This window comes from Centroberyx affinis, unplaced genomic scaffold (genome assembly GCF_046629955.1).
Source record: "Centroberyx affinis isolate AG114_WGS23_722 - 3 ecotype Tasmania unplaced genomic scaffold, CSIRO-AGI_Caff_v1 ptg001158l_1, whole genome shotgun sequence".
Classification (NCBI taxonomy): domain Eukaryota; kingdom Metazoa; phylum Chordata; class Actinopteri; order Beryciformes; family Berycidae; genus Centroberyx; species Centroberyx affinis.
The window spans coordinates 234,073-250,460 of NW_027279690.1; the positions used below are offsets into that span (position 1 = coordinate 234,073).

The 16,388-nt window shown below is 42.5% G+C and overlaps 1 protein-coding gene across 1 annotated transcript; it reads left to right on the forward strand.

Annotated features, from left to right (window-relative positions):
* Nucleotides 1–10,586: 10,586 nt before the first annotated feature.
* LOC139648095 (partitioning defective 6 homolog gamma-like) lies at nucleotides 10,587–16,041 on the forward strand (the record flags this gene model as incomplete). Its single annotated transcript, XM_071524160.1, has 2 exons — nucleotides 10,587–10,870; nucleotides 15,819–16,041. Coding segments are annotated over exons 1-2 (295 nt in total), but the record flags the coding sequence as incomplete, so codon positions are not given.
* Between the last annotated feature and the right edge of the window lie 347 nt (nucleotides 16,042–16,388).

A 16,388-nucleotide genomic window follows, 5' to 3' on the forward strand; every position in this document is an offset into this window, starting at 1 on the left:
CATACATGTGTCTCTCTGTATCTCTCTCTCTCTCTCTCTCTCTCTCTCTCTCTCCCTCCCTCTCTCTCTCTCTCTCTCTCTGAAGTGACTTAGTCCTTCCCCTGCATCTCTCTCTCTCTGCTCACATCTCCTCTCCTCTCGTCTCCCCTCCTCTCTCTCCAGACTCACGGAGCTGACTCGTTAATGTTTAATGCTCACTCAGGAAGCAGACACGCTCAGCAAGACACACACACACACACACACACACACACACACTCCCCTCCCACGTCCCCCTAGCGACGCCATCCTCATTACCAGCCTGAGATTTGACCTTTCACCCCTAGACCAGATGGCTGATGTTTTCATTCTGGAGGGAGAAGAAATGAACCAGGAGTGGTTCCACGCCGCACAGCCTCATAAGAAGGGAAGGAGGAGACGAGTGTTGGACGATGGGGGGGGGCTGTCTATCAACAGTGGGACGGATATAGCTAGAGGTTGCTGAATCAGGCCGGCCTACTGCGCATATATCCTTTGTGAAGAAATCTGGGTTCCTCTCCCAGCTGCATCTTAGAATTAAAGGAGATGTCCAGTTTTCCCGAAGTGATGTACGATCTCTCTGTCAGCAGTAAAGTGGATACAGACACACTTCTGTATTGCAGGCTTATTTGAACAATGTGACACCGGCATTGATGAAATTATTGCTGACATGAAAGTAATACTCATCCCGGAGTATTATTTATTAGGTATGTGTTGTCCACTCTTTTGAAAATATCAACATCAGTCATCGGGAGAAGTCACACTTCTTGGTACAGTAGATCCACATCCAACCCCCATTTAATAAGAGTTTTACCCAGGAAACCCCATCTGAGAAGATATTTGTTGTTAGATATCACATGGCACAGAATTAGAATAGAAACTGTCTATACTGTAGTTGGGGAGGTATGCAGGATAAAACAGTCATCCTTAGGTCCATACATTCTCTAATTGTGCTAACATCTACTGAGTGAAATTAACTTAGTCCTCATTTTGCTGGGGAACCCCTCAAACCCTTTCAAGTACCTCTGGTATTGAGATATCAGCTGGCATGACACCAAACACACACACAAAGTAGAATACGCTGTGAACACTGATCAATTCCTCTCAGCGTTGCAGGATCTTTTGTGAATGAAATTTAATTTTGAAATATAGAATCGCTGTTATGGGTTGAGTTAAGATCAATGTGAAATGGATTAACCTCTGCTCCCCATAAGCCCTCCGGCCTATTGCTCAAAATCGTCTCCAACAATGTGCAAATCATCTGCTACAACCTCCAAATCTGCCACAGTATTCGAATGAAGAGTTTAAAAAATGAGATTCACCATTTGAAAACTTGAAACATCTACTATTTATAAGGTAATTGTAAAAAAAAAAATAGCATTAAAGTACAAATCACTATGGGATTTATTAAATAATTAGCACAGTAATGTCATTTCAGAAGATAACATCATCTGTATTTTTGAAATATCAAGCCATTAACTGTTTTCAAAATGGATATATAGTGTTTTTTGGAATAAATCTAACAAGTTATTCATTATTGACTTTTTATTTATTTACCACAACTGCCAGAATAAAGTTTGAGCTCCTTTTCTTTTATCCTCAGCCTGTAGACTTCCTTGACTCCAGACTCCGTGACAAAGTCCAGGTCAGGCTGCAGCTCTTTGCCACTTCACACATCAAACGACAGCACAAGTCACACAGTGTGGACGAGACGTGACGTCCACTAGGGACTGAAACTGAGCAGGCGGAGAGACGGAAATGTGTAAGTGAGGAGAGGTGGGGTATGTGTGTGAGTGTGTGTTTAAGAGAGAGAGAGAGAACAAGAGAATGAGTGAGTGAGAGCAGTGGAGATTTTACAGGCGTCTGTATGTTCCTGAGCCCATGGTAGTGTGTGGCTACCCCTTTGGCAATGGCACCCTCCGGCGGAGACTGACGCATTTTAGAGCTATTACTGTAAGACTGAGCTGCATCCATTGTGTGTGTGTGTGTGTGTGTGTGTGTGCAAGGGGATAACACAAGCTGGAGTCAAAGGTTAGGGGGCTTTAAGGCTCTTGGAAGAAAAGGCTGTTTCTGTGTGTGTGAGTGTGTGTGACGGTGTGTGTCTCTCTCTCTCTCTCTCTGTGTGTGTGTGTGTGTGTGTGTGTGTGTGTGTGTGTGGAGGTCTTTTCCCTCTCTGCTAGTAATGAGGAGATGTTAAATGAGTCTCACAAATGGCAAGAAGAAGAAGGAGGTGAGAGGCACAATACAAGGAGAGAGAGAGGTGGTGGGGCATGAGAACAATTAATGTTTGTCACAGGCTGAATAATTGGTACAGCAGAACTTTGCTACTGATCAATTTATGACTAATTCATTGCAGGAGAATACATTTGAGGTATTCAGCTGTCATCCAGAGCGACAAGCAGTTTGGGTTCAAGTATTTTGCTCACGGACACTTCTATATGAAAAAAAAGTGCTCTTGGAAAATCTTGTACAAGAGACAGTGTGGGGTAGAGATGGGAATAACAGCAGGGCTACATACAATGGAGGCTGGATTAAATGTAAAAGTTTTAGAAATTGTTGCTTTACTTATTTATTTATTCATAGATTCGGCAGTTGTGCCATTATATTCTAAACTTCTTTTTCTTTTCTTTTTTTCTTGATTATTTTGTTTCTATGCGGCATTCTATATTTTCAGGTTCACGTTTATTTATATAGTGCTTTAAAAAACGAAAACAAGTTTGTAGTGCTTTACAGAAATTGGTTATAAAAGACAAGAATAAAAATGCAAGGAGTAAAAACACATGAACACCTGATCAATCAAAATAAAAAGCTAGTAAGCGAGTAATTGTGGGTTTTGCACGAACCAACCGAATCTAGCCTACTGTTGTCAGGGAGACTATTCCACAGTTTAGGTGCTGCTATGGATTTATGTCATTTCATGGTTGATTTTCTAACTCTACCAGAAAATGTTGTCACAAAAAAAAGAAACATCTCTACAGGATAAACACTGGCTGTTATGATGGTCTCTCTAACCATCAGGCCATCCTGCTGCCACTGACCACCACTGCAATAAACACTGATCACCACTGACAGTGCCTCTCCTCACTCCACTCTCTCTCTCTCTCTCTCTCTCTCTCTCTCTCTCTCACACACACACACACACACTCACTCTCTCTCTCTCTCTCTCTCTCTCTCTCTCTCTCCCTCTCTCTCCTTCACTGGCAGCAGATGTGTGATGTGTGGCCGGCGCTACGCAGCCAAGTCGCCCCCGTAACAGAGGTGACAGCCTTCCTGAGAGCTTCTGCCAACAACGCCGCATGTGTTCACTTCACTCTCTCCTCTCTCCTCTCTCCTCTCTCTCTCTCTCTCTCTCTCTCGCTCCTCCACATGCCCCTCCTCCCTCCCCTCCATCCCTTTCTACCTCATTTTTTTCTCTCACTCACACATATTCCCATAGAAATACACAGCGGGAGAAGAGCGACAGACAGAGCGAGGCAAACAGAAAAAAAAAAAAAGATTACTTTTCCATTTTACAACTTGCCTGCCTTTCATTTATATCCAAGTGGAATAGGCAGAGGCCGCGGCTGCAGAATCAGATGGTGTGTCACGAACCAATGTGAACCAGAGGAGCGGCTGCACAGCGCTGCTTATGTTAACAACACACAACCGCAATGTCTGTTCTCTGTGACCTGATTGCTGAGATCATTGGGAGATGCACGTGAAGTCTGTGTGTGTGTGTGTGTGTGTGTGTGTGTGTGTGTGTGTGTGTGTGTGTGTGTGTGTGTGTGTGTGCGTGTGCGTGTGCCCTCCCTTCTCTTTAATCAGCGAGTGAGTGGAGCAGAACAGAGCGGAGGGGTGAGTCGGGGGCTCTCTGCCTGTCTGGCTGGCTATAGGCTGGCACTGCTGCCGTCTAAATACCCTCCTAACCAGTTCCGGATGTTTCCCTGTCTCTACACAGAGAATGGATTACTGCGAGTATCTCTTCATCTCGCTGTAATGTTCTCCTCCTCGCATTACCGCCAGCGGACCACCTGAATTCAAACATATGGGGCTGGATTAAAACCACATACCGCTATGAGGTCTGGGTATAAAGTGACTGTCTGGCTTTCTCTTCATTACGCAGCATCCCATGAAGGGGAGGGAGAGAAAGTTGCCATCTGAATGCAATGATTCACTCAGCCGCACTCCTTAGTTTTTCCTCCCTCCCTTCTGTTTTACTTCTTCTTTCTCTCTCTTCTTTCCTTACTTCCTCCATTCATTCCTTTCTTTTGTCCCTCCCCCTCTTCCCCCAATCCTTTCTTCCCTTTCCCCCTTCATTCCTTCCTCAATTCCTTTCTTGTCCCTCTTTTATAGCAGCAGTAACAATCTAACTTGATTGGTCTAAACAGTAAAGCAAAAAACTTGTTCTCACTCATTCACTACTACCCATTGATAATGAATCAGCGCTTATTCAATAGAAATGAAGAGGGGAGACATTCAGAATTAATTTATGGAAGTATTTAAATGGCAAACCTTGCACACTTTCACCAAGCTTCAATTGGTCCCACATTCAGCAAACCACGATTACTCACAGCAAAAAAAAAAAGCTGTTTTGTTGGTCTGGATTTTAGCAGACCATCATCATTGGTTTCGATGCCCCAGTAAATAACCAGCTGTATAAACAGAGATCATGTGTTTAGTATCATGAGCAGTGCCAGAGTCATCTGCACAACAAAACATTTAAAATAAATGATGTGGTGTAATGAAAGTGGAACATGTGTTCATTGACGTGATGGTAAACACCTTTGGGCAACACAGACACTCTCCTTTTTTCGGTTTCTCCCCCCTCTCTCCTCTCACACACATCTCTTATGTCTGATCTCTCATCTCCACCACTCATGCCTCTCCCATCTCTCTCTGCCTCCCTCCCACAGTTGCTTCGATGTAAATATTGTTCTGCTAGTCAGCTTTTATCCTTCGCTGCCACGAGAAGCGGCTATACTGATATTATGCAGTAAGGCAGAAAGAGACTCAGAGCAGATGGACAGTCACGGTGCACAGAAAGAGCGTTTTCATTGAGTGTTGTTCCCTTCAGTTCCCTTTTGACGTTGATTGCCAAGATTGATTCGAGGTGGAAAGTCCATGTTTCTATTTCTGGGGAGGGAAAACAACAATTTGCGTGAGAGAGGGAGAGAGATATAAAAGCCACTGAACTTGTACATAGTTGTTGGATAGGATGTGGGTGGGCTGCGTTGGAAGTCATGCTGTGTGTTAAAATAATAGTCAGACAATACAGAGAAATTTAGGTCAGAAGTGAAGAACCTGTTTTTGTGATGGTTCTGGCAAAGCTCTCTGGGCCTTCTGGAGCTTAGAATGGCTTTGTGCTTAGTGTGGGTATGTGCTGACCTCTGCTGGTCATATGTGGAATTACTCTGTTCGAGTGTTGACAACTGAACTTGTTGAGGTACAGTACATCCCACACAATCACCTAAGAGCAACTTGCTGATTCCCACAAAAGCAAATATGTGAAACCCTTACTCCAGCGAATGTAGCAAGCTCAATGGAAAATACCCCCATGTCCTCATATGCACAATTTCAAGTCAAAGTCAATAAATTCCTCCAAAATTATTATTTTTTTTGTATATACTTTTTATTTTTTATTTTGAAAACAGGTAGAAAAAGTGGGTCGTCTGGTACATATACACAGATATATCACACAGGCATCATTGTTATATTGTTACATTTGTGAGACAAAACCCATTATGACTCTATGTCTCAGTGTATCATTTCAGGCTTTATACCTTGTTTCATTCTCTTTGAAAGTCCTCTTGTTGTCAGATCTACAACAGTGAGTCTCAACATGGGGTCTGGGCCCCACTAAATGTCCCTGAGGAGGATGTCTCAGGGGGTCTTCAACTACATGGATCAAAGTGTGGCATTGTTGCTGTATTGTAACCTCAAATCCAACCTTTCACCTTTGCTACATCTCATCTTCTCCCTTTCTCTCTATCTCTCAGGAAGGCACAGATACAAAATTTGGTAATTAATCATATCTAAAAGCAAAAATCTTCAAAGACAGGAATCCCTGGAGCAAAATTTTCTCAGATGGGAGTCTAGTTATGTGGGGTCCATAGCATGGAAAATTTTGGACCTCTTGATTTAGACACTTTCCATCTTGCCAGAATCCTGTTCATGGCTTAAAAATCCTTTTCTGTAGCCCATCTTCTCACTCAGGTGGCTCATACAGTTGGAGGTCGGGGTCACAACAGGACAGTGGGGCAAAACAAAGACCATATAAGGAGTCTGCTCATTCATTGTGGACATTTGTATCTTATTTATTACCACAGGCATAATTCATAAAAAAACAGCCAACATCCATCTCCAAGGTCTCACCTGGAACAGTCAGTTCTGTCATGTAGAAAATCCACTGTGCACACAACAGCTAACTTTGCAAATCTGCTAGAGGCAAACATTGTTCAAATTAGTAAACGTTGTTCAAACTGAATTAGGCAAATTACTCTGCTCCATCTGCTTTCACTGGAAAATGATTTAACATCGAAAGAGCTGGTCTCTCTTGTCAAGTTTTAAAATGATTATTAATGATTTGGGGTCAGACTGAATAAGGTTTTGTCTATGTTTTGTTTAGCCAAGATCTAATTAGGCCTCGCCCCTGATCCTGCTGATATGAGCACTCATGTAGAGAATTTTGACTTTGCAATCACCTTTGATGTGATTTTTATTGTATTTTTCTTATATCTGTTGTATTTTTGTCTGTTGTATCATTGTATTTTATTCATTTGCAACTTGTTTTGTTGATGATGCTTTTTTGGCGAGGTCTCTATATACATAAACAGGCATAGAGACCATGTATGCCCAGAGGAAGGTCGACTACGAATCTAAATTAAATTTGTATGGATCTAATGATGTAGAAGTCCATCTATGTTACCCATATATACAGCTGTGAAAGCTAAGGGTGATATCTGCAATACCACCGAGTGGCCTTGGGTGGGCACCCTAAGCTTGACTCCCAACCAGCATGCACCATGGCCCACAACTGGATGGTAGGTTACACTGCATCTTCAGTATTTCTGATCCATGTTTATCAACATCATCACATTTTCTTGTTATTATTCACTATGATCTCAAATAACTGATATTGACTCATATCCAAAATGATGTACCTCATAAGTTGCAGCAACACTACGTTTTGAATAATTGATTGATTTAACCTTTTGATGTTTCATAAGCAATAATAACAACTATAGAAGACGGTTACACAACCTTCATAATCTTTAATGATACTTTCAGTCTATTCATGAGAAAGCAGAAAAAATTGTGTGGTCAAGGCTACTATAGAAACTGACAGAATCATCTGATCACAAACATTTTATGATCTTTAACAGTTTATTTTGACCTGCATCATAATCATCAATGGATGGTCAGTCACTTTCAGGTTCTGGGAAAAGGACAAAGCAGCATACACAGCGTTTCCTCTCTATTCATTCAGCAGTGGTGCAGCACTACAGCAAGAAAATTACTACCAGCTCTAGAGAACATTTTCAAATAAAATAACTGTATATTTTAGCCCAATTTCACTCTAAAACAAAATGAGATGTAGCATCAAAAACATCTTTAGCTCTGCAACCAACAGGGAGGGATGTGGAACCAAAACTAAAAATACCACTGAGCATTACCGCTACATAAAATCACATAGGAAACACTGGTATACCCACATTGCATGGCCACAGTTGAAGATAGCAACCGACAGAGTAAATAGCGGGTCTGTGACCAACCCCCACCTCGCTATAAGTGAGTAAACACGCAGTAGTTACAGATGCAGAGAGGGGGCATGGCAGTCTGCAGCTGTTGTACACAGGCGGCTCTAGGGGCCCAGGAATGTTGAAAACCAGGACACCAGTCAGGGAAACGCTATATCACCCTCGGTGTTTTCCAAGGGGTTGCAGGTTGTGTCGGTTACAGTTTGAGGTGGGTAGGAAACAGCAGTGGAAAACACTAGACTGCCACAGTGAGTTGGTGCTTCCTTGTTACGTTTTGACCTGCACCTATCCTGCAGTGTATAACTGTCTTGTAATGTGTAAGCACCGTATAACGCCCGTTGTATCTGCCAAATAAAAGTTGTTCTGACACTGTTATACTTTATCGATCCTTGCACTGCTACATGGAGGTCAGAGGGCAGAGTCAGCTACAGAAGGGAGGGATTGGACTATATGTAGTGGGCTTGTCTTACTGAGGTGGGATGATGCAAATAAATCTGTATATGGGAAACACTAACCCTATGCACTCCCTATATAGTTCCAATAAAACTGGGAACTCGTTCCACAAAGCACTGGTTCCGTATTGACGGCTCTGGATTAATAAGAAGAGCAAGAAAAAGGGGGGATTAACTTCAACTGTGTGAGAGACTGTAAATTGTTTTGTTTTTTTTCCAATGCAGCATAAATAGCCATATTATTTTTTCCAGGACTTGGAAGGTTACTTAGAAAATATATTTTGTCACAGATTACTGATTACCTGCATGAAATTGTAATCAGAAGCATAAAACGGATTAGTGAAATTTAGGTGTTAGCTTCACATCATAGAGGTTCTCTCTCTTTCTCTCTCATTTTCTCTCTCTCTCTCTCTCTCTCTCTCTCTCTCACACACACACACACACACACAATCCAGCATACTTGTGAAGCTGTGGAATTGTATCAGGCCTATTGCACCGAAGCCTCTGATTCTGTGTTAGCTATTGATCCTATAGCAGGGTCAATAACGAATACTAATGAAGATGTAAGGTCAGGTATTGAGATATAGGAATCTACATCAGGAAGGTCAACTATATGTTAACAACACTACTGGAATACCAAGTTATTCCAATAGAAAAAGAGAGGCAGAGACAGAGAGAGAGGAGTGTGTATACAAAAATAAATAAAAACAAGAGCAAGACATCTTGAATTGTTAAAATTAAAAAAATTAAAAAATAAATAAAATAAAAAATGCAGCAGCAAAGGCAACAGCTACTATGTTTGTAATGAATTAGAATTTGATTTACAAATATATACAATATCTACATCATCACCACGCTAGCTCTGATGCTGTTGTTATGAGTGCAACGGGTGCAAACTGCATAATTCAGTCTGAAAGGGTGCATGATTAATAATTTGTAAAGGAGAGAGAATTAATGTGAGATTGGGTGTTATAATGCATATATCATCATCCATTAAAATGAACTGTTTGTGCTTTAAATGTGAAGCCATGAGGACTTTGCCCAGTTGGTTTCTATAAAGCAGGTGAATCTGTGAAATATAGGAGCGTTAGGGTTGTGCCTTCCCAGGAACAACGGAAATAACTTATCTGCTGCATATGTTTCATTGAAAAAAAATAAAATGAATAAATAAAACTTACAAAAAATAAACTTCATTTTTGTGGATCTTGGAATGACTGTGATTCTGTTTTGGTTTTCTGCAATGACCAACAAACAATTTGGAATTAACTATGACCATGAAGGCTACTCAAAATCAGGATGGTGTATAGACAGCTCGCTTCTGTGACTGTAGTTTGAATCCAACCTATTGAAATACGAGAAGTTAAAATCCTGAGTAAACTCCTGAAGATTTCATGGTCTAGACGCATATATCATTCATCAAAATACCAAAAATAGCGGCAGCAGCACTGGGCTGTGACTTAAATGGAAACATTTGGGCTGGACCCTGGAGGAGAAACGCGTCCTCTGGCGCACGGGAGGACCAGCGTGCGTAATGCTGCCTTCACGAGCTGTCGGAAATATTACGACCACGAATTGAGCACACTTGAACGATCGAAGAAAGTGATAACTAGGACTGGAAAAGTCTAACCCCGCTGTTTCATTAGTCACTTCATTAGTCATTTTAACATGTCATTTTAACATGTCCTTGTTGACTTCCCCACTGCCGTCTTAAGTGCTGTCCCATTACTCTTATAACTCAAGTCAACTTTCTGAGATCTGAGGGAGTGAATCAACAACTCTATGTAGCTAGACTTCAGGAGGAGTAGACTTTTTCTTACGATTAGGGTATTATTCTAGTAAATAATAATCTGCAAATTTTAATTAACAAATAAATGTCTGTTTTGCTACTCTCTATCGCTGATTGATACTGTACATAACAGTGATTTACACTTGCTGTTCTAAACACCTATGAGTGGTCCATCTCTCCCGGGAAAAATCCTCGGCTGCACGGGAACTGATGCGTTCTATGTTTACAGAAGCAGCAACAGTGGTTTGTTTGGAATAAAATAAAAAAGAAGAAGGTAGAAGTCACTGTCTATACTGAATGCCTTTATTATTACAGCATGTTGGGCTAATGTCTCTACTGAGTTTAAAACACCAAAGCAATGATCTCTTAGAATCAAATGTGTCGCCAGAATCAGGAAAACAAGAATCTTGTGAATTATCACTTTAATTATTTATATAATTTCAGACTAAAGCACTTACTGGCGACAGTGACACGTCTAATTTACGACTTCCCGAACTTGGAAGTTAGAGTTTACGAGGGGCATTTTAAGGCAGCATTGGATCCCATTTTTAGGAGGGCTGATGTCATTTCAAAACTTAACTCACTCCCCCAAGTCAAGGCGGCGAGTTGCTCGCCTCTTATTCTCCCGTCAAGTTCTCCCAAATGCGTTACGGAACACACTAAAAGATCCGAGGAGGTGAAATAGCTCAAGGAAAAAACAAAGTTTTGCTGTCGGAGCCAAAGCAGAGGGATTTTATACCAGAGACTGGACCAAAGCCCCCCTTTCTGTGGGCAAACGCTGCTGAACTTTTTTACTGCAACCACAAAAAATGAATCGGAGCTTTAATAAGTCGCAACCTTTGCGATTTGCGGATTGTAATGCCGTGGAAGTGAAAAGCAAGGTGAGTATCGAGGGGTTGTAATGTGTAGGCACCAGATGGGGATCTGGGAAGAAAAAGAGGAGTTCACATGGTCGTCCCGTAACGGACTGTAGTCTTGTTGGTCGGAGAAACTCGTACCCCAACTAATTGAAGAGATTGTTTGCTTCCTTTAATGAAAAGGGGGCATACCTGGTTCATGAAACGCAAGTTTTGTATTAGTTGTGCACCAGTTTCATCATGTTTCTGCAATTTGCAGCGATTTTTTCTTACTTCGGACCATGCGGGTTGTGATGATTTGGAAGAGGGGCTTCTTCCCTCTCTGTCACGAAGCTTTTGAAAAAACTGGTTTAACATCGTTTTGGAACAGCCCGGCCTCTTTTAGCATGCCCATTTCCTTAAAAAAAGAAGGCTACCTCCACATCGGTTCCCATAAAAGCCAGGCTAGCTATCAGCGGGATCTGGGATGTTTTTGCAACATTGTTGCAGCGTCAGTGCGGCAATTTTTGTAACATTGTTGCAACTTACTCGATTGTTTTGCATTGGTTGCGTCGTTTGAGTAGTTTGAGAGAGCATGACAGTATAATGGCAGCATAAATCAAGTCATCCAGCAAGTACATCACCACACCAGCTATCGACCAATCTTAGGCTTACGTAACGTAGATCACTAATTTGCTGTCAAATTTTGATGATAACAGTATGTATGCAGTCTAGCTCAGGGGTTCCCAAGCGTTTCCATGTCAAGCCCCGCTAAACAGATCCACACTAGGCCTTGGACACATTTGATGAGAGTTTAGCAGAGTGAGCCCGTCTGAGAAGAGTTTTGTTGTTGGATATGTTTTGGCACAGAACTGACAACTGTTCATGTTGTAGGTGGGGAGATAACTATTCCTCATGTTGCTGGAACCAGTGTTTTAGATTAGATTACATTAAGGTGATGACAGGCCAATGTGGTAACATAAAATTAACAGGCATGCACATAGCCACACACAAATGTGTCTCCAAATGAAGATTAACCTCTCTATACCATCTTCGATACCTGAGTCACAGTTTTCGCCAAATTGAGAAGGACAAATGTTGCAACAGGTGACTCGCTCAGTCCAGTTAAAGGTCTTTTCAATTTCAATTTTAGCTGCTCAGTTTCTGGGGTGGGGTGCAGGGGCTGTGACCCGAGAATACTGTGAGAAGAGTAACAGATATGATGATGTGATGGGATGGATGGGTGGGTGGGTGGATGAAAGGGGGAGGGGGGGGTCACATCTATCCACACATGGGACTTGGCTGTAGCCTTGTATTGATGATGTGAATGGGCGCTGTGCCCAAAGTGAAGCCTCTTCTGTTGGCTGTCAGGGAACTCAGGAGTGTTGAGCTCGGCTCTAATTTGTAGCCTTGCAGAGACTGGTATGTTGCTGACGATGACCTACTGGCAGCGGTGAAAGAAATCCCTGTCTGACTGAAGACTGAGGGGCCCTGACGTGTGTGTGAACACACACTTACATATTGCACACTGAAATACTCTTTCTGTAACACATTTACACTCTGAAACACCCAGTCTGTACTTGTCACTGTCATCACACTCTCTCTCTCTCTCTCTCTCTCTCTCTCTCTCGCTCTCTCACAAGCACACACACACACGCTCATTTGATTTCACCCTCCTTGTGATATGAAAAGATACGGTGGGCAAGAGTTGAAGCAAGCAGGCAAGCTTCACACCTGGCCTTGCACACCTATAAAAATGATTTCCAATCCACAAAATGATCAAGGGATAAGGGACAAAGCTAGTGTTTTTTATTTGTTTGGTTGTTTGGGGAGGTTTGTTCCACAGAGACCGGAGTGGTCAGTTTATTGGTATCAGGTAGTGTTTGTGGGTGGGACTCACAAGACAGGAATTGCGTAGCTAGGATGGGCAGGTTGAACAGCGTCACCACGTTACAAGTCATTGTCAGCGGTGCTGACTCATTGTCATACGTCGTCACACGTTTTCTTTTCAGCACTAGGTAATGACTCATCGCTCTATTTATGTCCCTTTAACGGTGTCGTCATTTTCTTTCTACCCTCTCTACCCCTTTTTTTCTACTCTGTTGGTTTGTTATGCAGATGAGCAGTTTGAATGGATATTCACATGTCTGAGTAGTTTTGCCTTGCATGCTTCTCAAAGATGCGATGTGAGGTGAGTAACCAACCAGGTCAATAGAGAAACAGGGTAATGTGCAGAGATGAATGATATGGACCCAGACATGCCAGGGATGTTTGCTGTGTCCCATTTAGTTCAGTTTCACCTGGATATGCCAAAATGGTGGTTGAGTACATTTTGAGTACTGAGCCCCAATAATTAATTTTATGAATGCATTGCTTTTAGTTATATGTGATTCACAGCAAGCTTAAAAAAAAGTGCCAATCACAGCAGTTCATTTTTGATAAAAGATCCCACTGTAAGTTATAATGGCGGTTTACCTCCAGTAGTTTACCTCCAGTCGTTTACCTACAGTGATTACAATACGCATGTAAAGAATCCATTTAGGGTTCAAAATGCAGTGCATCTTCACCTGTAACATATTGTCACATTGTCTATGTATCAATCCAATCATCATCGTTTTACTCCTAAAGAAAATTGTAAAAACAAAAGTACTGAACAGGAGTTAAAGTTAAACACTCAGAATCAGTAGATTGTTAAGGAGTAGTATTGGTGCGCCCCTAGTCAGGATTGCTGAGTGTGGTGTTATATTCCTGGTTTTCCTGCCTGGTTCTCTCCGGTTCACTGTTGTTTTCCAATGATAAGCTTATCTGGGATAACACTGGAGGTGTCTGGCTGTCTGTTCTGGAGCTGGTTTCACTCACTTAAAGCTCTTATCGTGGAGAGTGGATGGGGATGTGGGGGGTTGGGTGGGAGTTTTTTTTTTCTTTTTCACTCCCTCTGTCCTTACTTTTGTTTGCCAGATTTTTTAATTTCTTTGTTGATTTTCCAGCTTCATTAGCATATTTTCAGTTTGAGCCCTAAGCCAATTTAGGCCTGCTGCATTTTACAGTGAGTCACTTTGCAGATCTTATAGCATGTTTATGTGTCTCCTAAAATGCAAAGTTGTCTTTTTCGCCACTTCAGACCCTGTGTGACACGAGGTGAGCCACCCCAGACAGACGCACAGAGCATTAGACAGGGACAAAGGCAGTGCTGGCTGAAGACAGAAGCTCGGTTAGCTTCTATTTTCTCCAGTGTGTCAGAGATAAGTGGATCCAGTGTCATCTCCAGACTTGTTTGAACCTGTTGACATCACTTTGCCCTGATAGGCCGGGAGGAGAGGTGATGTCACGTTTCATGTGATGTATTCTTAGGTTGGATTTAAAATTTAGGCCCGTGATTAATCGCCCCGTGTTCAGACTTGCTTATCCCCACGGGCCGCGTTCTGCTTTGAAAACACATTGCTCAAACTGTTCACCGAGTACAGTGTCAAGAGAGTAATCTGTCAACACTCAGGGGAATGTCCAAGCCTGTAATTGAAATGATATGCAGAAGTACATTCATAATTAGTTATGTCATCAAGTGTTGCATGTTGAATCTCTCAGTGTTCATTACTCTGTTGAATTTAAGTTTCAGTTCCCCAAATGCGGACTACACCTGTTGAATAGCACACCGACAAACCTGTTTGTCAGCTTCTTGAAGTGCCATCTTTTAATATAGCTTTAGTTTTATAAGCAAGGATCTAAGTTGGGTCTTATTTTCTAAAATGCAGGTTCACCGCTGCCCAAGATGTGATTCATCTGTGTGCAGATGAATCATGTGTGCAGAGGGCATAGTGTGTGCAGAGGGCATAGTGGGTCTGGCATCCCCCTAGTCTCCCAACACGCCTCCTCTTCTCTTAAACTCATATATCATCTTCTAATTACAGGGCAGAGCTGGCTAATGTATCCTCCTCTCTTCTTCTCTCCTCCTATTCGGCAAACTCTTCTCTTCTCTTCTACTATCCTGTCAGCTCTTTTTCCTCTCCTCTGCTCCTGTCCCCTCCTCTCTTCTCCTCTCCTGCCAGCTCCTCTTTTCTCCCCGGTGAGCTGATAATTACAGTAACGGACAGCGCTGCAGTCTACAAATTACTACTGTGATTCTAACACCAGTGCTCTTGCAATTGTCTGGTGTTGTGGTTTGCAGAGCCATGCTTTTGTCTCTCTCTCTCTCTCTCTCTCTACTCTTGTGTATGAGTCACATGATGACCCCGCCGTGACCCTCAGCTGTGCTCTCATTGGTGGTCCACTGACCTACCCGGGAAAGCTGTAGCACAATTGCTCAAGTCTGTGCTCTTGTGCGTACATGGTGGGTGGGTGGGAGGTGGGGCTGCCTGCCGTTGTCATCTCTACATGCTGAGACAGATTTTTCATCTACTGTACCTGTATTGTTCTATTGTTCTACCCCCCCCCCCTTCCTATTTCCTACTCTTTCCTCGGTCAAAACTATGAGTGATATGCAACTGAAATTTGTTTTCGCGGTAATACGATCCTGGTGTGCAGTACAACACAAAGTCTCTCGTACCTACAGAGGCACTGTGATTTTAATTTGTTGCTGTTGTTTTGGTTCAGACTTCAGGGTTTCGGTGATCAGCTGTGCTATCAGTGCTTTTGGCTTCCTTGGGTTTTGCTTTTGCCTCGACATTTTTGTGAAGCACTTGGTGAGAGTGCAGTATGTAGATTTGTGAGAAGATGATCACTATGACTGTGTTGAAACCGGTTTTGCGAAGGATGTCAAATGCCAATTTAGATTGCTTATCGCTTAGAGACAACTTCCCTCGTCGCCTTTTTACAGTAAGGCCCACATGTGTCAAAGTGAAACGAAGACCATGAATGCAGCCGAGTCTCACCCTGATTGTGCGTCTGCCAGTCGGCTGGTTTAGATAAAAGCGTGAGGTCAGACATCCCAGTTTTCTCTTCCTGTTTGGTTGTCATAGTGACTGTCCCTCTCATGCTCTCCCTTTTCTTTTCTCCTCAGTATGGGGCAGAGTTCCGCCGGTTCTCGGTGGACCGGGTCAAGCCCGGCAAGTTCGAAGAGTTCTACAAGCTCATTATGCATATTCACCGCATCGCCAACATGGAGGTGATGATCGGCTACGCTGACGTCCACGGCGACCTGCTGCCCATCAACAACGACGACAACTTCTGCAAGGCGGTGTCAACGGCGCACCCGCTGCTCAGGATCTTCATCCAGAGACAAGGTAGGTCGTCTGAAGAGGATGCAGGACAGAGTGGCCTCGTTTGGGCTTTTCTTACATTTATTACACCGCAGGATTTAGTCAGCCGTCTTTTTCTCCAACATCAGTATTCTGAAATTCTCTTAAGCTATACTGTTTCCCAGGTTAGCTTAAGCAGACTTTGGATGGGCATTGGGGTTTTGTCTTGCCTCCAAATATTCTGCACTTGGAAAATCTATAACTGATACAAAATTTCTATTTCCAGTAAACAAACCTCATCTATTGAGTTAACTGCATCTTGGACCCCAATTATTGTGCTAACTCTAATCAAAACAAGATTCCCCACAGAATATATATTTCCTCATCCAATT